Below are 23,687 nucleotides of genomic sequence, written 5' to 3'. Positions count from 1 at the left end.
TACGCTTAGGACCCTTCCTGTCTCCACCTAATGCACTTCTTCATCTGGCTATTCATTTCTATCCTTTACTATGTCCTTTATAACAAACCAGTAAATAGAAGTGTTTCCCTCAGTCCTATGAGCCATTCTAGCAAATTATTAAACTGGAGGAGGGGGTTGTGAGAATCACTTACATACAGCCCGACAGTCAGAAGTATAGATGACTCAAACTTGTGACTGGCATCTTGAAATGGGGCCTGTCTTGGACTGACCCCTAACTTGTGGGGTCTGTGTTTAACTCCAGGTAGTTAGTGTCCGAATGGAATAAAATTATGGGATACCCAGCTGGTGTCCGCAGGGAATTGGAGAACCGCTTGGTGCAGAAAACCCATACGTTTGGAGTCAGAAGTGCCATGACTACTACTACAAATCCTAGCGGCAGTACATTGTCAAATCAAAGAAATCTCTGGAACCGAGTAGCAGTGAACTAGTCTTTTGCCTAAATTTACCTAGAGAAAGAGGTAGTTCAACATAACCCATTATTGTACTATGATCCCTATGTGATGTAATCAGTAACTGACACTTCTTGATAAATTGTTTTGAAAATGTAACAAACTCTAGTTTAAGCTTCTTTTTTTTTGTTTGTTTCACTAACAAAATTGTTTTTTATTTTACTTACAAAAAATTGCCTAAGTTCTTTCTTTCCCCAACTAAATATTAATGTAAGAAAAACAAATCAGGCAAGGATCCAGTTTCTGACAGTGCCTTCTAAATGTCTCTAACTTCCCCTTAATAATTCATTAGAAACACTGCCAGGAAGGTCTGTAAAAGAATAAAGGAGAGACCTTAATTTAAAAAATAGATGAAAAAAATGAATACATAGGCAAATGAACAGAATAGAATAAAATGGTATGATGTAGTATATGTAGAAATTTAATGTGTGAACAAGAAACACTGGGAAAGGAGAATAAGGGGTGAGAGATTCTTTCATGTGAATCCTGTGTACCACGTGCATTTTTTTTTGCCCTGATCACATGGACTACCTTTTCCATATTTAAAACCTAGTTAACGAAAATTCTTAAAGATTTTAATATATGAGAAAAATGGCATTTCAAAATAGTGGAAATTAGGAATTTGGAAAAGGAATCCAAATGAATTAAAAAATTTAATGGTAAATGTAAAACCACATAATTACTACATGAAAACATGTGACTTTTTAAGTAATCTTAAAGCACAGAAATTCTTTCTGCTAATTCAAAAGCAGATGCCAATAAGGAAAAGACAAAATTATTACATTAAAATTTTTACATATAGTAAACAAAAAAATTAAAACACAGACTGAAAACTTAGAAGAAATGTTTGCAACATATATAACAAAGGCCAAATAAATGTTTAATATAAAAAGATTTTTTCAGATTATTAAGAAATGAATAGTACTGCTATAAAATACCAATGAACACCATAATAAAATATTTTCAATTTCATTGGTTAACAAGGAGCTACAGGGTAAAACAAGATGTTTTTAGAACTTCAACCTGGCAAAGATTTAAGAATGGTAATACCCAGTGTTGGTAAGGTTAAGAGGAAACTGGCATTCTCATTTGTGGTTGGTCTATGTACAAAATGACAACCTTATGAAGAATAATTTGGCACAATATTTTTAAAAATGTAAATGGCTATGTTCATTAATCCAACAATTCTATTTCAAGGACTTTATCTTAAGAGAATAGTCAGGAAAATATACAGTGATACATGAAAACAATTTTATAATTGCAAAAAAACCCCAAATGCCATGCTAGAGGATTGGCAAAATATACCTTAATAACTCAATAGGATGGACTACTACACAGCTATCAAAAATAATGAGTTAGCCCTATCTTTACTAACCTACAGAAAGGTCCACAATGTGTCATATACTGAAAAGGCTATAATCCCCTGTCTAGGACTAAGGAATAAAAGAAAGAGAATAAGAGAACTATGCAATTTCTTACCTAATTACTAAACCCCAAGTAAATATGCTTCTTCTTTTAACAACCTTATTTTAAAAGTCCTTAATTCATAAGTCCATAGGATGATTTGGGGAAGACAATCACAATGTTCTAGAGATGGAACATTTGTTCCTTCCATTAGCTCTATTACAAATCTCTGATACAATGTGAGGAGAGGCCACTACAAATTCGCATTGGTCAACCTCAGCTAAATCCTCACTACTATTTAGAAAGAATTTCCTTCACATCCTATAAAAGTTATTGCCAAGCCAAACTGCCAGTCTTTTTCAACTCTTTCACATGATTTTGTCCAGTACTTTCCCATGATGATTAAAGTCATCTGAATTGAGATTCCATGACTTTTCTTCCCTCCATCACACAACCCCTCTGTGTCCTCATCTTTCTACTCTACTCTGATTTCTGTTCTTGACAATCACTCCTCCCCCCCTCCACCCCCCACCCTGGCTCTAAGACTAGCTCTACCTACCTTGAGCTTAGTGGCAGCCCCTCCCACCTCCTCCAAAATCTTCCACCAACTATATGACCTCTTAATTGCATTTTCAAATTCTTTCTCTTCTACAAACATGTCTGTACTTGAATAAAACCTACAGTCTCCTGATACCTAAGATCCTCTCTTCATCTTCAAGCCCCTTGAAAAACAGTCCACATACACACTGCCTCTAATAAGCCTCCATTACCCTTATTTTACTCAAACTGTTCACTTGCAAGCATTGAAAATCAAACAGCCAAAAATCAGGTATTTTCTTGATCTTCATGTTCTTTTTCCAACCCTCTTCCCTTGATCTTATCTTATGCTTCATCTTCTGCCTTAAACATTTATTAAGTAGGTTTTCCCCTCTGCCTTTCCCCAGCCCTTCCTCTGACTCCTGCTCTCTTAAAAAAAAAAAAAAAAAAGAAGAAAGAAAAGAAAAGAAAAGAAAAGAAAAGAAAAGAAAAGAAAAAAAGCAAGCATTTCCCAAGGCTCTACCCTTAACCTTTTCCCCTCCTCTTTTCTCACTTGTTACTTCATTGGCAAAGACCTAGCCTACTCCCACAAATCCTCATTCACTCATCTAGTACCCATTATATGGCAGGTGCTATGTTATGTGCTACATCAACTAAACAGCAACAACCACAGGTAACAGTTGTTTCATTTTTTTTATTTCCTTATTCTTGAGAAATATACTGTGAGATCCTAACCTTCCTCCTGAGCTCTACACTCCCATTTCCAAATATTGTTTTTAACATCTCCATACAGGTGTTCAACTCACATGCTGAATCAAATCATGACTTCTTTCCTAAATCAGGCCTTTTTCCTGATGTCTTTTTCAATTAAAATTTCATTGATTCTTCTGCCATACAGAATTCATTACTTCTCATGTCTCAAACAATATAAGTGTAACCTCTAAATATCTCATGCATCCATCACCCTTCCCATCCACAATCCACCATCCCAACATGAGCCTTCATTCACTTCCTGTTCACTTTACTAAAAGAGTCAATTGGAACAGGCACCATATCTCAGTATCTCTAATTCTCAGTTGTCCTAAAGATGATGGTATTTTACCTGCTAGAAGTAAGAGACTGAATCATGCAATCTGTAAATTCTATTTCAACACTAAGAACTATGATTGCACAACTTACCTCAACATTATTAAGAATATTATTTTTAAAAATCCTCCTAAGCTTTTTTCTTGTTAACTCAATGTTAAATTATTTACTTATTTTACACACAATTTAAGTGGCAATGAGAATGGCTACTATAGGACTATAGGAGATAGGACTATAAGAAGAGAAATATAAATGTGTAAGAGTGGTATTTTTTTTTTACAAAAAAAAAAAAAAGAAAAAACTTATCATGCAAAGGATCACCCAAGATTTTTAACTTTCTTCTCAACTTGCCCTGTATTTACATGGTTATAGACCCAGTATATATATGCAAATTAAAAATTTTTAATGTAGGCAAGAACACTGGCTAAAAGGAGAAAACCTTATGAAGATGCTTTTTAGTAACAAAATCTGAATCACTGAATTTATAGAAATTATGCTAGTTACTAATTCAGTATCATCTTTCTTCCTGTAGTCTTCCTTAAAATAGTCTATAGAATGATGAAAATACTTTAATAAGTACTGTCAAACTTTATTAATACAGTCTCATCACATCGGTGAAGAATGTTAAAAACAGCTACATAGTAAATCCATTAAGTAATAGTACATATTGTACCCTGCTGTCAGTCTCAAACTTAATTGGAGATGCATGAGAAAAAAAAAGATTTTACAAATTTTGTGCCCAAGAAAGATCCAAACATCTTACCCTCCTTACACTGGTGCCCTCTTTGCCCTCTGTTTGCTCAGCACATATGTGAGGAACCACAATGCTGAAGTTTTCTTAGTTCTCCCATATGCCTGTTTCATCTCCCTAGCAAGATTCTCAGGTCCTCAGGGGGTGAGAACCCTGCCTTTTATGTCAGGCTGGAGCAAAAGTGGCTCACAGAGGGCTTTTAGTGTTTATGGAATAAAAATGTAATGGCTCAGTTAAAAGATGCTGTTATGTAAGTTTAGGAAGAATTTTTATATGAAGGATAATAGTTATCCATGCCCACACTTGTTATAAGAAGAGAACAGAACAAGTTTAACTATCAGCAGGAGAGATTTAGGCTACATATTTCAAAATTTTTCTATACAGATTTTTAAATAAAATAATTGTGGTATACTTTTTCTCCTGAAATCTAAAAAAAAAAAAAAAAAAAGGGAGCAATGCATACATATTTTATGTAGAATGAATACTTGTGATAGTTACTCAAAGTAGAAAATACATCAACCATAAGAATCCTTTCCTGCCCTTCAAGCTATAGAACCTCCAGAGACCTAATTTCCTCAAAGAGAAACCAGAAAAATGCAGCAAGAATCCTTCTGGACAAACTATCTTATATCACAGCTTTAAACAACCCAACACATAGGCATGAAGGGTTTCAAGATAAAAGATGCTGTATGACCTAAAAATCAAAAACTGTCTAAGCCCCTGTTCTAGATTTGCTTCTGATTTGATACAAGACCTCAGGCAAACAATTAGTCTGGAGGTCTGTGTCCTCATTTACTAAATGAGAATATCCTCAAGGGGTACGGCACAATGTCACTATTTATGAAAGAAAGCAGTACTGGAAAAAGAAATTTAAAGCGATCGAATCTATAAATAGAAATTATTATTAATATAGACATAATTCAATGAAAATAGACTCCAAAGGGTTCCAAATGACTCAGAATGGCTACAGTGTAACAGCACTGATGAAGCCAAAGAAAAACGAAAACACATTTTAAGTTCTTTATTTTAAAGTATCAGAATAGGATCAAATTGGTTTTTCACTGCTCTACCACTTACAGGCTGTGGGTAATTTAGGTTAGTCCTTTACCTCTCTGAGCCTCCACTTCTTTCTAAAGTTACACTATTTATGGTGCTTATTTCACAGATTATGGGGAAGACTGACCATAACCTCTGGCTCACAGTAAAGCTTTACAAAATGATTAGCTGTTATTACTAGCAATACTATAATCCTTGTAGTCATTGTGGCCATTAGCAGTATCGTCATCATTGTTCTTTCAGGGAAACAGTATATGGTACAAAAGAACCTAAACTTTGGAATTGGGCAGATCCTGGTTCAAATCCCACCTCTGCTATTTATCAGTTGTGTGACCATGGCCCTCCAAGACTCGGTTGCTTTACTTAGAAACGGGGAAGTCACCTCCCTCCTAAGGATGTTTTGAGGATTAGACACAGCCACACGAAGCACAGAGGTCTCAGTAAAAGTTGTTTTTATGCCTTGATTTTTATATTTTATTTTAAATTCCATTATAGTTAACCTACAGCGTTATATTATGTGCCTTGATCTTTTTAATGAATTATACAAATCTGCCAAGCAGTTAACATCGTATAAGTACATAAAAATTGGCCTGAGCAAGATGGCAACACGGTAAGAAGCAGAGGCCTGAGTTCTAACACAGAGGCCAGAACATAGGGAGACCTTTTCCAACAATCCAAGTGACAATTAGAACATATTATAACCATATGGTTACAGAGGGCCTAGTGCAAGTAACAGAGTTCGGCCACTCTCAATAGCCTTGTTTCTGGAGGTGATGCCTTCCAAATTCCAGCTAGCTTATTTGAAATAAATATTTATTTGGAATACTAAATAAATATTTTATTCGGAATACTTCATTTATCAATGAACTTCTGAAATACAACTTTGTAATTTTAACAGTGATTACGTGGGGAAAGTGGCTTCAGCATCCACAAATAGGATTAAGTTGACAAGTAAATGTTCTTCCCCATTTGCTAAAATAAGTAAAATGCATTTTCACAAAATAGAAATCTTATTTTCTGATCAATAGCACTGTTACTCAATTTATTAGGAATTGCTTTTCAATGACCTACAATGTTTAGGCAGTGCATTATAAAAAGGTTAACCCTAATTTTTTCTATTAAATAAGGGAGACTCTAGAATAAGCCAAAACAGAAGAGACTACATTAAAATATTATATGATTGTTGGGGCGCCTGGGTGGCTCAATCGGTTAAACATCCGACTTCAGCTCAGGTCATGATCTTGTGGTTCCGTGAATTTGAGCCCCATATCAGGCTCTCTGCTGTCAGCATGGAGCCTGAACCAGATCCTCTGTCTCCCTCTCTCGGCCCCTCCCTTGCTCATGTGAGCACGCACTCCTTGCCCTCTCTCTCTCAAAAAAAAAAAAAAATTAAAAAAAAATTTTAATATTATATAATTATTTAAAATGCATTCTTGGGGCGCCTGGGTGGCGCAGTCGGTTAAGCGTCCGACTTCAGCCAGGTCACGATCTCGCGGTCCGGGAGTTCGAGCCCCGCGTCAGGCTCTGGGCTGATGGCTCAGAGCCTGGAGCCTGTTTCCCTCTGTGTCTCCCTCTCTCTCTCTGCCCCTCCCCCGTTCATGCTCTGTCTCTCTCTGTCCCAAAAATAAATAAACGTTGAAAAAAAAAAAAATTTAAAATGCATTCTTATGCTTAACGTGAAACACATATATCACACATTATGGAACTGCAGTTTCGTGTCAAACAAATTAACAAGATTCTAATGTGAAAAGGGTTCCTGGCTTAGAAAAAGCTACAGAAAATCATTTGAACTTCCCATCCTGCCTTTCTACTCCCCAGATTATCTTGAGTGTCTCCTCCCAGCCAGACATTAAAGTTTAAACGTAATTTATTTGTAGCTTAATTTGTATGGGCTCACACTTCGGTAATGCAAGCAATCTTCTATTGACTTAAAGTCTTCCACTCCAGCTCTTTGGAGTCACATGGCAATACACAGAATTAATAAAGAGAATGTCAACAACTAAGGTAAGAAAAAAAATACAGTAATAGAATTTTAAAGAGTTAGAATATCAGTGATTTAGGGGTTTGTTTCAGGCTATCTCATCTTCTGAGACAAAGGAAAGTTAATATATATGGTAACAAAATATTTTTTAGTCTCCTTATTTCTGCATGGGTGTCAAAATACCAGTCATATAAATTTTGTTATTTGTTCTCTAACCAATTCTTTTTAAGAAGCTTAATCTATAATCTGCTTTGCAAGGCAACTATATAAAAAATATTTAAATTGGGGCGCCTGGGTGGCGCAGTCGGTTAAAGCGTCCGACTTCAGCCAGGTCACGATCTCGCGGTCCGTGAGTTCGAGCCCCGCGTCAGGCTGATGGCTCAGAGCCTGGAACCTGTTTCCGATTCTGTGTCTCCCTCTCTCTCTGCCCCTCCCCCGTTCATGCTCTGTCTCTCTCTGTCCCAAAAATAAATAAACGTTGAAAAAAAAAATTAAAAAAAAATATTTAAATTATCTTTACATCAACAAGTGGATACGTTTTGGCAAATATCTACATAGACAAGCATAGTGTAAATTTCAACATTTTCTCGACAGACTGTAAGTTATTTCATCAGTCCCTTTCTCCTTTCCCAAATCCACTCAATTCACTGATGTTTTACAGAAGCAATAGCCAAAAAAACATATAAAAGATTCAGCCTACTTAGTAATTTTTAATGCAAATTAAAACCTATCAATTTGGCAAAGTACATATAAAGAAAGACCCAACACTGACAAGAAACCATGAACATACTTCCTGGAAAGCAATTGGGCAACATATATTATTCTTGAATTATTCTTGAAAATGTCTAGACCTTTTGATTAGTAATTACACTTCTAACATTCAAGCCTAAAAAATAGTGATTACAAGATATAAGTACAATGATATTTACCAAAGTGTTATTTAGAAGAGTGAAAACTTAGAACCCAAATTACCAACAATGGGAATGTGGATAAAATGAGAATGTTCAATAAATAATAGCATACCTATTTGATGAAATACTGTATGGACACCAAAAATTATACTTTTGAGGAATATCTAATGTCATAAGAAGATGCTCCTTATAAAATATCAGGTTTTTAAAAAAGCAGACTATAAAATTTTATATACATGGTATACATTTTTTGTAAAAATTATTGTACTTGATTAAATAGATATGCATATAGGCATTACAGAAAATAATATAGAAAATATTTACACTGGGGCGCCTGGGTGTCTCAGTTGGTTAAGCAGCTGACTTCGGCTCAGGTCATGATCTCGCGGTTCATGAGTTCAAGCCCTGCTTCGGGCTCTGTGCTGACAGCTCAGAGCCTGGAACCTTCTTCAGATTCTGTGTCTCCCTCTCTCTCTGCCCTTCCTTCGCTCACAGTTCTCTCTCTCTCAAAAATTGAATAAACGTTAAAAAAATTTAAAAAAAGAAAAAATGTTTACACTGTCAGTCTTGAAGGGGAAGATAAAAAGTAACTTTATTTTTTATTATTACTATTTTATTTTAGAGAGAGAGAGCGCACAAGCTGCGGAGATGGGGAAGAGAGAGGGAAAAGGGGAGAGAGAGGGAAAAGAGAGAGAGGGAAAGAGAGGGGGACAGGGGGAGAGAGGGAAAGAGGAGGAGAGGGGAAGGGGGAGAGGGGGAAAGAAGAGGAGAGAGGGAGGGAGAGGGGGAGGGGGAGGGGGAGAAAGAGAGAGAGAGAGAGAGAGAGAGAGAGAGAGACAGACAGACAGAATTTTAAGCAGGCTCCACACTCAGCACAGAGCCTGACAGGAGGCTCAATCCTATGACCCTAGGATCATGACCTGAGCCCAAATCAAGTCAGACACTCAACTGACTGAGCCACCCAGGCGCCCCTAAAAAGTAATTTTTATATTCCTCCTAATGCCCTTTAGCATTTACCTTATCATACCATCCTTCTTTACTATGTTTTTGTTTCCCCCACTGAATCATAAGCTCCATAATGACAGGAATTTGTTTCTTTTGCTCACTGTCCCTAGATAGTGCCTGACACATAGGAGTCATTTTGATAAATATTTATTAATACTATACATATATATAAACACACACATATAGCTACAAAAAGCATTTTTAATATTTATTTATTTATTTATTTATTTATTTATTTATTTTGAGAGAGAGAGAGAGAGAGCAGGGGAGGAGCAGAAAGAGAGAAGAAGGAAGAGAATTCCAAGCAGGCTCCATACTGTCAGAGCAGAGTCCCACGTGGGGCTCAAAGACACAAACCGTGAGATCACGACCTGAGCTGAAATCAAGAGTCGGAGGCTTAAACGGCTGAGGTGCCCACGTGCCCCACATTTTTTATATCATCAGAAAAAAATAATACAAATCCCCTACTATAGAATTATTAACCTAATTCCAACCTTCAAGAGTAGCAGTTCAGTTTAACCTCTTACCTTATCATCAATCATCTTTAATCCTGCAGGAAAATAAGTGATTAGGTTGATAGTCATGACCCTCAATTGGAATCAGAGGTTTTGGCAAGGTTTCTGGCTGAAATGTCAATTAGTAATTACTTGAACATCAGTCATATGTGCATACATCGACCACACTGAAAAATCCAAACCTCTCCCAGCACCCACCTGATGGCCACAGGTATTTTTCCCAACTAGGTTGGCCACCTAAGTTGGAGCCATCACCTACTGATGAATGAAGATACTGCCTTTCCTTTGATCGCAGACAACAATTTAAGAATATTTATTATTCTTACTGTTCTATGACTATGGTTAACAATATTAAATAAATAAAAGAAATTTCTAAATAAAGACCTTTCAGTCTAACAAATATATGACTAGCTGGTAATCAATTGGCAACTTCATCTAGAATTCAGATGGGAATTATTCATTCTGAGGACTCCAAACAGGCGTCAAAAAGACAAATATTTTTCCACTGGTGAGCATCCTGGTCTTATCCAGAACCTATTTACTTAAAAAAATTTACTTAAAAATTTAATTTTTAATTTACTTGAAAATTTAACAACAATGATTATCCAAAGGAGAAATCTGTCATTAAATATAAGTGTCAATTATATTCCAGACAGTTTTTAGATGTCAGAGTTAAGCATGAAAGTTACATTCCAGTGGGGAATATGACAATAAACATGGAAACAAAGAAATAATTAGGTAAATTCAAATAGTGATGGATACTCAGAAGATCACATTGTGTAATATGTGATATATAGGGCTATATATATGGCAATGGGGTGGGCATCATCAGTGATTAGTTAAATGTTCTGAGAATTTACAATCTGAATGATGAGGAAGCAGGAATATACAAATCTGGGAGATCATACTAGGCAGAGGGAACGTTAAGTACAAAGGTTCTGAAGCTGGAAAGCATTCAATCTATTTTTAAGAGAACAAGACCATGTAAGCAGGAGCCTAGAAAGCAAGGGAAAGAGGGAAAGGAGCTGAGGTAGACAAGATTAAGTCCTGTAGAATACTGTAGGCATATTAAAGGGATTGGATTTTATTCTGGGTGTGATGAGACTGCACAGGTGTAAGCAAGGAACTGTTAAGATCTGATTATGAACAAAGAATAAAGATTATTAAGAGACAAAAGAAAAAATATGGAAACCAGATACAGTCTCAAGTCTGAAGTAACAGGAAAAGGACCGATGTTCCTATACAATGATCACAGGCTCTGAAGGTGTCAATGCATTACATCCTGAACAACTGATTTTCGTCATAACAAGAAGGATTTGCCAAGAAAACAAAGAAAAAATACTACCATACATTTATAATAGCACTTTAAATATTTTATAAACTGTAAAATAGATGTCACCTAAAAATATGCTTTTTAGAACAGCAGGGAGAGTATATTACACAGTGTTATCTAAATAATTTACTTTATGCTTCAAGAAATACAAAGTCTTAAAGTGCCTTTAAAATAATAAGCATATAAAAGTCCACTTTCTCTTCCTCACTATTTGCATTGCAATAATCAATCCAGATATAAAATTCATTCAAAAAGTATGTTTTAAAATCTATACCAAACAAAGCCAATTCTTTCGGTGTCATTAAATCTATCCCAATCTCCTCTGCACTATTTAGGCTGTAGTCTTGTTTTCTAAGCTCTCTCCCCAGTTCCTTACTCTCGGCCTCACGGGGTTCAGAAAAGAAGCAGGCATTGTCAAGGTACATCTTTTCCCATGAGTAATTAGAAACTACGTATAAAGTGAACCTTGGCATTATGTGAACAAAACAGAGTTCTTTAAAATATACTTGTGCACTTCATCTACAAAGGATTGCTTTTTAATTGGAAACATGAACTTCTCAGATTTTCTCACTACAGGATGCTAAATGTGATCACCATCATTTCATGTGGTGACAGCCAAATCTCTCCATTTTAAGCACATTTTTTCTTTTCTAATTAATATGTAATCTATGAGACAATATGAATATTCTGGTGTCCAAAAATTCTTTCACTCGTGTTTTGTTTTGTTTTGTTTTATAGTTACACGTGGTCCTTGAATAACGCGTCTGAACCGGATGGGTTTATTTATATGCAGATTTTTGTCAACATAGTACAGTACTATAAATGTGTTTTCTTTATGATGTTCTTAATAACATTTTATTTTTTCTTACATTATTGTAATAATACAGTATACAATACTTATACAAAATACATTAATTGACTTAGTTATTGGTAAGTCTTCTGGTCAACAATAAGTTATTAGTAAATAGTTAAGTTTGGGGGAGCTAAAAGTTATATGCAGATTTTTGACTACGCAGAGGTCATCACCCCTAACTGCTTCATTGCTCAAAGGTCAAACGTATACTCTAATTATAAAGTAATAGTGTGCTCATGAGGAAGCTTCAAATTTAAAGAACTACGAAAATTCCTTCCTCGCCCCACCCGAGATGCTGTCACATTTCCACAGAAGTCAGCTCTTTTAATTGATTCTTGTGCATCCTCCTGGAAATTTCCAACACATACACATTTATATATTTCTTTTTCTTTTTACCATAAATACAATCATATTATCTATGTTGTCTTGCAACTTTATTTTTTATGCTTTATCCTGGACTTCTTTCCTATTACTACATATAGTAATCTATATAGATTCACATAGATTCATCTCATTCTTTTTAATGGCTATAAAGAATTCTACTTGCCATTATTTATTTAACTTAGTTTAACTAGTTTCCTAAATATACATTATTACAGTTTTCACTTACAGTTTTATGATACTGAACAATGCTATCGTAAATACCATTGCATATAACTATGTATACTTTATGTGAATAACATTTGGAAGAAGATAAAATTGCCAGAAACGTAACTTCTGGGTCCAGATATATTTAATTTCTTTTCTTTTAATAGATATTGCCAAATTTTCTTTCAAAATTGCACCAACGGCAATGCTGTTCCTCCTTCTTCCTCATCAATAATGGACATTAGCAAATTCTTTAATCTTTGCCAATATGAGAATTGAAAGAAAAAAAGCAGCTCATTAATATTTCAATTTTTATTTTTGTAAACAAGAAGCATCTTGTCATGAATACATTGGACATTTGAAATCTTTCCTCTATGAGTTGCTTATATAAGGTCTCTGTCCTTTTTTCTATCAGGTATTCCTAATGGATAACAATATTTAATATTTTAAGCTATGTATTTGAAGAAATGTATAATAAGCTTCATTATAATATTCATAAAATATTATTATAGTTGGTAATCTGTACCTAAGAAACCCTCCCTCAAACAAAGCTATAGTTCCTGAAAGTATATATTTAGTTTCATTATGTTTAGTATACCTTTAACTCCTTGACTTTTAGAATGAGAATACTGTTATAAATGTGCTAGAGAACTTCCTATATTAAAATCTCAATTCTTTCTTAAAAATTCAAATTTCTATGTGCAAGTAGTAGGAAACAATTAAAAATTAAGAAATCAGCATCTTGTTCTTTAGGTAACATTTTAGAACCACTAATTTCATCTGCAGTTTTTTATTTAGTGCTAAACCCAGAAGGCATTTCTAAGAACAAGGAAACCAAAAATCTAAATTAAATCTGCCTAGAGAAAGCACTGTACATCTATCTTTCACTATTATGTGAGCTAATCTCTTTCTACTTTAAAAATCAATTTTGCCTAGACCTGGAGTAAACACTCATGTGCTGGAGTGTGATAAGAACTTGCCTGATCAATGTAAAAAGCCGTGCCTGCGCGGATCTCTCGTCGCTGTTTGAGATCAGTTTCAGTGGTGTCCCTTGATAGGGCAATGTATTCAACTTCCCGTTTGGTCAGCTCCTGTAGAGCAAAGAGTGAAATTGTTCCAGAATTAAAACAAATTCTCAACATATTCTTGGGAGCCACTTATCTGACAATGCCACTGCCCTAGAGATGAGCATTTTAAATGAAATCATGAGTCTTAGCTTTGAGAAAAATGCAAAACATTGAGCATTAATCAAAACATGTATGTACCTCTCCTCAGAGCTCTACTGCACCAATAGTTGACTACTTGATAATTATGTACTTCCTTAGCAATTATTATTATAATCAGATATTATAAATCTTAATATCTTCTATAGAATTCTTTTCAAATATCAAGAGTAATAACTTGCCAACTTGGTGTTTTTTTTTTTTTGTTTTTTACAAATGATAGACATTTTAGTAAGTAATGTTCACCTTATTTTAAAAGGGTGATCTACATTAATTAAGTCCATTAACCAATATTTACCAACTGTCTGTGATACATTAGATCACACTTTACCAAGTGTGAAAATAAGGTAAATACCAGTAGTCAGGTCAACAGAAGAGAGAAGGAAGACATACATAGATAGCTATGCAGGGGGAGAAAGATGAAGAAGGATGAAAGCAGGAGGAGAGGGAAGAAAGAATTCTTTCATAGAAAACAAACATTTTTGATTTGAAGGAGAAATCATCCAGAATCCATTTCTTTTAGAATAATTTATCCATCCCTAACATCATTTTTCCCTGCATGTGACAACCATGTACAAACAGGTTTTAACATTAGCCTTGGTTTTACAACATTGAATTAAAAACAATGATGTTCTCCAGTTGAGTAAGGCATACAATATGTTCTTATTAAACAGAGAGAACAAATTAATTTACTGAAGTATAAGGGAAAAAATTGAATGAGCACGCCATTAATGGTAAAAGAGGGTATTTCACACAACAGAATTTTTTTTCTCTGCCGTACCATGTTGATAAAAATATATCATAGTTGTCATTTTGGTTTTATAAAATATGCCTGTTCCCATGTGCTATAAATTTAAGTATGTATGGAAAGTAGAAAACATTTTAAATAGAGAAAACACACGTCATAGTGGTAAAGATGTGTTGATACCAAACAATATTTTTCTAAATAAGAATGAATTGCCTCTGAAAGCACAATTTTGGACTAAAGACACAATTTCTCTTTTTAGCAGATGCCTCCTTCTTGTTTCTTAACATATTATTGGTACCTTCATGTCTATTTCATTGATTGGCTGAATGTGATCACTGAAAAACCCTGTCATATTGGTTGACAAAGCGACGCCTCTTATTGTTAAACTGTACCTAGTAACACCCTGAACTGCCACACTGAAGATATAATCCTGGTTCCTCAGGCAAGACAAACGCCAACGTCTCCTCAGCTGCTGCTTCCCAGAAATGGTATGAGCAAGTTCAAACAGTACCAGGAGCAGCAGATCAAGGAGGCAGCAGGGGTGTGTTGAGTTTGTTGAGCTATCTATACAACTCCTTCTATATAAATTAAGTATAAAGTAAACACAACTATCAAATTATGCCCCCAAATCTCTGCCTGTAAAGACTTCATCTACTCTGGATATTACTAAGCATGGGATCTTATATCTAACAGCAACAGTACCCAGGGCAGAGTTTGCAAGGCAGCTTAGGCTACTGTTTTCTTATGTGTATTTCCACATCCTTAAGCTGCCTTGGCTCTGATTCACAATTTAAAGTTTGTTGCTGTTTTCTTTTTTTAAAGATACAGGTTATATTGCATCTTTGAACCCACAAGACACCTATAATGTCCTAGCCCTTCTCATTCCACACTCCTAACAAGCTTCAGAATCTTGCCCAGAAACAAAATCAGAGTGAGATATTATGGTCTTTGAAATGAACCAGGCGGAATGGATTCTCGGTAGCTGACTTTGCATTCTTAGGCAAGCCGCTTTTGCCTTATTTATCAATAAAATGAGGATAATACTATGATGACCCCTTATACCTCACAAGCTCATTCCAGAAGCAAATAAAAGATATGGAAGGTACAGGCTAGAAAGAGTTAAGTTCTGATTTGTCCATTGTATTTTGATCATCCTCACCCTACATGATTTTGGAAGTACCAAAATAAATTCACCACTGAAATAAAAGAGGACATGAAGCATATTTCAAATAGCACAGAAATCAATTCTTCAATATCAAGTAACACAAGGAAGCTTAAAGTAAAGTTCTTCCCCTTCATCCTAAAAAATATCTTCAGACAGAACAACTTCACCTGATGGCAATCTTCCTCCCATCAATACAGCAATGCCTATTAATGCAGGCAAACTGGGGGAAAAGGTCTCATACAATTTTTTTTATTTGGATTGAGATTTTAATATTTCAACTCACTTCACAACTGTATTCAAAGAACTACAAACATGTAAGAGGATAACAGGTCAGAAAGAAGACTTGAAGTCTAGCTCTATCATTTACTAGCTGGAAAAAAGCTTGAGTGAGTTATTTCATAAACTTGTTTTCTCATCTATGTGAAGGAAAAAAGCGTGTAACATATAAGAGATATTTGACAAACTGTAGGCTCTCCTTAAAGACCATATAACAACAAAAAGTCAAGAGAATTATTTGGCTTTTTAAAATGTGGGCCTTAAATACAGAGAACAATCTGAGGGTTGTTGGGGGGGTGGGGGAGAAGGGAAATGGGTGATGGACATTGAGGAGGGCACTTGTTGGGATGAGCATTGGGTGTTGTAGGTAAGCGATGCATCATGGGAATCTACCCCAAAACCCAAGAGCACACTTTACACACGGTATATTAGCCAATTTGACGATAAATTGTATTTTAAAAAAATAAACAAAAATTTAAAAAATTTAAAAAAGAAAAAAGGATATTTCTTGAGTAATATAAATATAAAATATATAATATGAAATTAATATAACAAAATAATATAATAATGTAATACAACATATAGTATTATATAATGTAATATAAAACTAAGTTTTGTTTTGTAACCTCATAGTTGCTGATTCTATCTGCTACTCATTGCCTGAATTTGTATTTCTTTTTTATCAGAAGTTGAGAACTTTCTAGTGACAACAAAATTTTGTTAAAGCTATGAACAATATACATCTGCTTCCCAAATAACTTATTCCACACTCCTTATTAAAGAAAGCATCCTTCAACATTAAAATTTTTTCAAGTAATGAATAATCTTGATATTTTTGTAAATTCTTAATCTTAATTTATGTTAGAACACAATTAATCAAAGTTAAGACCCTTAGGAATCCATAAGAATTGATTGCTTACCAGGTACTGCATAGCAATAGAGCGTCGAAGAGGCCCAGGAGGTCCTATGAGAAAGACATCTTGCCCCAAAAGATCCTTCTGCATCATCCATCTTAGATGCTGAATTACAGATTGAGCCAGAGAGTCTGAAACTTCAAGCATGAAAAAACAAGATGAAATGAAATGCAAATCAGACTACTACTTATAAACCTCTAAGCAATCAAGGCATATAGTGTATTATATTTTAAAAAGTGTATCTAAGGGCGCCTGGGTGGCTCAGTCGGTTGGGCGTCCGGCTTCGGCTCAGGTCATGATCTCACAGTCTGTGAGTTTGAGCCCCGCGTCGGGCTCTGGGCTGACAGCTCAGAGCCTGGAGCCTGTTTCCGATTCTGTGTCTCCCTCTCTCTGACCCTCCCCTGTTCATGCTCTGTCTCTCTCTGTCTCATAAATAAATAAACATTAAAAAAAATTTTTTTAAGTGTTATCTATCTCTCTATATACATGAACAACACACATATTCATCAATACATCGACCTGGTGAATTCTCACACTGCTTTACTGCTTTAAAACCATTGTTACCAATGTTAAAACAGGACAAAGCTTATGATATCAAAAAGAATCACATAATATCACACTTGTTATTTATTTATTTTATTTACTCATTTTGAGAAAGAGGGAGTAAGAGAGCATGAGCAGGCGAGTGTCAGACAGGAAGGGAGAGAGAGAGAATCCCAAGCAGGCTCCACACTGCCAGCAAGGAGCCTGATGCAGGGCTCAAACCCATGAACTGGGAGATCACTACCTGAGTCAAAACCAAGGGTCAGAGGTTTAATTTAATAAGCCACCCAGGTGCCTTTGATATCACATTTAAAAGCTTACAAGAACATTCGAATGGTCACATTTAAGTGTCACTAAAGAAATACAAGTGATATTCAAGGGTGATATAAGGAATTAGAATCATTATCACAATTCTATAGCCCAATGCTTTTGTTCTAAAAGGGACATGACTAAATCATCCCAGACAATTAATGATTATCACAGTCTTGAAAATTTTAAGAAAACTATATTATAACTTAAGTTGGCAATGGGTTGTGAGATCTTCCAAACTTCACAGTTAGAAGGTTTGAAGACTTACATGTGCAACTGTTGGGAATAGAAGACTACTTCATTCAATGCCCTTCTAAGTCTACTATTAAATCTGTCAATCTGCTCATCTGCCTAAGCATTTTATAAATGTTTGAATTAACACAATTAATTTGTGTTTGCTCATTTGTAAATCACTCAGTGACCCAGAAAGTGCATTCCTAGGTACATAAGAAAAACTCTCGCCCTTGTACATTGGTAGACACATAGAATAATCATGGAGTGTTATTCAAAACAAACTGAATACAACAAAGAAAAATATAGCTTATTAATTCTTTAAAAAATAAAAATACAACTGGAGACTGGAAGTGGATAAAATACACATGAAGGAATATTACATAACAACAAAAACAGAATGAACTACCACTACTTCTAACAATATTAATTCCTTAAAGGTATAGTATTGAGCGAAAAAATTAAGTCACAGAATGAATCCCATATGATGCTATTTTTGATAACGCTCAGTAAACTAGCAAACTGAATTCATTAGAAATACATACATATGTAATAAAACAGTGCTTGAAAAGCAAAAAATCAAGAGAATGATAAACTGAGAATAATGGACACTTGGGCATGGAATCAGAGATTCTCACAGATAGCTTCAATGATTTTGGTAATATTCTAGTTCCTATACTGGATGTGGGTTACAGTTTTGCTTTATTATTGTGTTGAATTTTACACATAAACACACACACACACACACACACACACACGTATCCTAAAAGTCTTTTACATGTACTGAATATATTCCATACTTTTTACACTTTGTTTAATCACCCAGTGAGGCCATGAAAGAATTCAAACTAAGAACACCTGCCAAGGCTAAAGCTATGCTTCCCCGACAACCTTCAACAGCACATTACAAGGGTAGTATCCCCCTAACCCATCCCCCAAAGCTAACATTTAATCATTGGAAAAAATAAAGATAAATTTCTGATTTTCTTTATCAGGGTGAGACGGTCAAGAACAAGGTTTGGGGCAGCCTGCTTGGTTTATCGTGTCACTGGGATCACACCAAAGCATCTTGTAACCTCCCCAAATCAAGTGCCTCTATGTCTAAAAATAAGGAGACTCAACACCTGATCAGAGGTGCTTGGTTTCTCTCCTGTCCTCTATGAATCCTCTACAACATGCATAGGGAGCATATCACCCCCAAGGGAGCAAAATATGAAGTTAAAGAGGGGTTGAAAAGAATTCTTAGATATTACAAGGGTCTGTTGTCCACTAAAGGGATACCGTGCATAAAAGATATACAGTATATCTGTGGTACTGATGTTTCATGAGATTGGGGAAAGACAATGGGGACGGGGGAGGTAAATGTCTTTAGTAGAGCAATAATGAAAAACATATTGAGAAACATTGCTCTAAGACCTAGACCTCTGAGAATCTATCAAGGAGTTTCATGATGCAGTGGAAGCAATTCACCCGAGATTGGAGATTCAACCTCATTTATAACTATCAAATGTCCACTTAACTATTTCCTTTCCTACTTCAGGCTTAAATCCACCTTTGTGATATATAGTCTACTCTTTCTTATTTCAAGATGAGTTCAGTCTGCTTGCTGTTTAAGGATGACACAAGATAAAAGTTAAGTTCTAACTTCTCTATCATAAATTACACAATGTTCCCTATCCTGCAGATCTATTATCTCTTCTTACACTGGTATCAAATACATAATTAAAAACATAAACATTTCTGGGATTTCTTTCTTTACATTTTTACAAATCTTCACTTACTTTGGCCACAGGCCTTCTCTACACTTCAGTGTCACTCCTTTGTATTCAGCTTTGGCAATGTGCCTGACCTTCCATTACCTGGACTTGACTATTTAAAATACGACATTTCCAAAGTTCTAGAAGGTAAAGCCAAGTTGGTCTCTTCAACTTCCTTCCACTGTCTATTATTTATAACTGTTGTAACTATTCATAATTACAGAGTCTCCATTTAGTTCTATATAGCTCCATTCCATTTTGAATGCCTTGACCTTGGAACTGTATACATTTTCAAGGCTTTTTTAAAGTTGAAGGCACCAGTTCCTAATCAAATGTGAGGTCTGCCTCTCCTAAGTTGTCAGTGTCGATGAAGTGCTGAGGTTTCGCAATAATATATATATTTTAGCAAAGTCAAGAAGAATCAATTATGCCTGTATTTACAGAGCAGTTTGTATACCATGTACTTTCTTAAGTAGGAGAGAAAGGCATAGTTATTTAAAGCGGGAATTCTGGGAACTGAGTATAACTGCAAGGATGCTCATAGGTGTTCTTCCACTCGACGTGATCCTAATGTGTTGAGGACCACTGGCCTAAGGCACATCTGGCAATTCTCAGCAATCCCTTCCTTTCCTCTTGCCACTCAGTAGTGGTTCTCAACTAGTGGCAATACTGCCATCATGCTATGCCCGCCAGAGACATTTGGAAATGTCCGGGGTACTTCAGGTTGTTGCAAAGCCTTGGGGGACGAGGGATGACTGGGTGCACTACTGACATTTAGTGATTCTACATATGATGTCCAAGACAATCCCATCTGCCCAGTATGTTAATGGCACCCTTGTTGAGAAATACTGTGCCTGGGTTGACATGTGTGGGTTTTTTTTTTCCAGGGTTTCTGTTGCTTGCATGCCACAAATGCATTATTTCTATTTAGTCACAAGTAAGCCCAGAGGAAGAGTTCCCCTTAGTTTCCCCTATTTTCTGAAAGATGACATTGTTAGGGAGGCAAGTCAAGAGTGATTAAGTTCTACCTGTAGACTGAGATGTTAGATGTCAGAATATCTAAGGCTCTCATCATCACATTCCAATTCTACATAATTTTCTTAATATGTATAAGCAGCTTCTGAATCGTGTGGCTGGCCTTGCAGTCAATGCCATATCTTCAAGAAGACTTTTTCCTTTCCCTTATTTTTCTTTACCCAATAAACAGTAATAATAATGGTTATAATTTAGTGCATTCATTTCATATGCCAGATAAAAATACAAATGACTTTTCATACAGGATCTCATGACAACCCTGGGATTTAGCAGACTATACTGTGTACAGATACGGAATCAAGCCAGACTGCTCAAATCCCAACTCTGCTGTTTACCAGCTATGTAAACTTAATCAGCTATTTAAACTCTCTGTGTTCAGGTTCTCCATCTGTATAACAGATATAATAAATGTACCTACTTATAAGGTTATTATGAGGATTAAGTTAGGCACTTAGAACAGTGACTGATAATAGTTAAGTGTCATACAAGCACTTCATTAAATATTCATTCCCTACGTTTTTCAAATAAGAAAATCAAAGTTCTTGAGGTGTAGTCTTGAGGTGTTCACAGTTTGTATGTGCATAAACCAAGACTTAGATCTCAGCGTTTGAGTTCGAAGTTTGCACTATAACCGTGATGTCCTATTGCCCCTCCAAAATCTTTTTAACAGGCTCTACCTTCAGATCCAAGACTTTCCCTACAAGTGTGTGCCTCATGGGGGCTCCATCGAACTTAATGGAGTTGCTTTTCTGGCCATTAATTTTATTTCTTGGTTTTTCAGGATGTCAATGATACCATGTTTTTCTTCTTTTATTGAAATTTCTAATTCATTTTATTTTACATTATGTTATGAGAGGGCTGTTTCTCTAAAAAACCTCCCATTTCCACTTGCTCATATTTTAGGATAGTATATTTTGTCAAAGAAAATATTTAATTTGTCAAAAAATTACATTAAACTACTGAGAGAACGCATTATGTAGTGCCGTGTGGTGTCTGTGGTGTATTTTACATTAATGCTTGAAACTAGCTGTATTTTTAGGATGGCCTCAAGAAAACATGAGTCATACTTAAAAGCATTCTAGAAATAGAAACAAGATGTAAGACTGTACATTACGAACATCTGCAAAACAAACTGCCAAACTGCCACGCATAACCTAATATAAACACAGCCCTGTGTGCAAGAGAAATCCCTGACTTCATTGTTTTCAGGCACAAGATGCTACCTTCCAGGAGTCCACATAATGATAAACTGATGTCCAAATAATACCGGAGAGCTTGATCCTATAGTCTAACATTTCCTTCTCTATGTAAAAATCAAACATCTGGTTCATGTTGGGCTACATTCCTTATTCAATCCCTAGCTGATACTTGTTTTAAAAAAAATGTGTACTATTTTTGCCCGGGCGTATTCAAGGACTTTAAAATAAGTCTATTAAAGTAATCCAAATTATGATTTTCTCCCTCCACAGACTTCAATTTGTCATATATATAAAGATTAAAATTAACATTTCAGAAAATTATGCTAAGTTCTCATCCCATTATAATAAATCCTTTAAAACTAGTGGTGTTTCCTAAGCATCCGAAGAGGAAACATAATATAATGGAGGAAAAAAACAAAAAACAAAAAAAAAAAAGCCTTTGAAGCCAAACAGATCTAGTTGTGATTTCTCATCCTGTCCTTTATCAGTGTCCTTGGACAAGAATTCTGAATCTTCCGGGCTTTTCTTACTTTCAAAATAAAGGTAATAATACTTATCAAGAACGGCTAGTATGAGGATTACAGGTAAAGCACCATGTCAAACCTCTCAGCCAGTGAGAACCACGAATGGAAGGATATTGAAGCCTTATCCTCGCCTGCAAAGTCCTCTACCTGGTGTGTGTCCTAGATAGCAGGCTGTACAGTGTGGACTCGGTGGTAATGAATGGGCTTCTGAGTTTATACTCAAACTACCTTCTGGACCTACATACAGCCCACCCCGAAGAGATAAAGGAGAATGAACCCAGTATTTACCATATCCCTGACTAGTAGAGCTTATGTCAGGTACCTTCTCATGGCATTTCATCTTATTCACCATAGTCGTCCTACAAAATAGTTCAGAAAGAATCTCAACACAGGCCTGCCACACTCCCCTGCATTCACTCCTGCTACCTCATCACAATGAGAGATTTCAAAAGAATCGCAACGAATCTCACTGCAAGTACATGCTCATTTACTAAACTGTCACCTACCTATCATATATCATTCTGTACTTGGATATAATGGACAAGGGAGAAAACATGAGAGGAGGGGACACAATACAGTTATGTGTAGAACTTAAGTCCTCGTTATTTACCACATGGGCTAACTGAACTAAGAAATTACATCATTCACACAGCTACATTTATTAAGGATCTACTATATATGCTTAGCACCAAGAACAGCAAAATGAATACAAAAGGTCCTCTGAATGTGTCAAAGGAAACCACAGCATATATAGAGAGCCTCAGTTTACATAAAGCCACTCATCTATAATGTAGACTGAGGAGTCTGATCCAATATAGCTGTAATCAAAATTACATGAGAAGTACAATATTGGCCAGCACAGTACTCGGCATAGAGAAGTTATTCAGTTTTTCTTAAAACTAGAAAAACACATAAATATACATTAAATACATTAAAGCATATCCATACACAATGATTAAGTGTCAAGTTGTTTATTTTTTGTGTTGAGATGTTAGAATATATATGCATGTGTTTCTTGTACTCACATAGAAAAATACAGGAAAGATACCCCTAAAACTAATAACATGGCAAGTAATGTAGATGAAAATAGGAGTGAAACTGAGATTCCTCAATGTGCAGTTTTTTATATTATTTTGACTTCTGAACCATATAAATGTATTATTTCCACACACAAAAAGCTAAGTTACTTTTTTAAAGTCAAGTTTTAGAAAATACTTGACACAAGAAAATTTATATCATATATGGTTTTTGT

General features: G+C 35.4%; 1 protein-coding gene across 1 annotated transcript in view; it reads right to left on the bottom strand.

The window, feature by feature from the left end:
- VWA8 (von Willebrand factor A domain containing 8) overlaps positions 1–23,687 on the bottom strand; it is a 374,773-nt gene that overhangs the window by 309,924 nt on the left and 41,162 nt on the right. The window contains exons 7-8 of the mRNA XM_047074862.1: positions 16,844–16,974; positions 13,492–13,602 (exon numbers count right to left, since the gene is read on the bottom strand). Of these exons, the coding sequence (XP_046930818.1) occupies positions 13,492–13,602; positions 16,844–16,974 (242 nt within the window). The remainder of the gene's footprint in view (positions 1–13,491; positions 13,603–16,843; positions 16,975–23,687) is intronic.

Source organism: Lynx rufus, unplaced genomic scaffold (assembly GCF_022079265.1).
Source record: "Lynx rufus isolate CCGP_SWC_20201006 ecotype Redwood Valley unplaced genomic scaffold, mLynRuf1.p SCAF_1, whole genome shotgun sequence".
Classification (NCBI taxonomy): Eukaryota; Metazoa; Chordata; class Mammalia; order Carnivora; family Felidae; genus Lynx; species Lynx rufus.
This window is presented reverse-complemented; position numbering and strand designations above follow the sequence as displayed.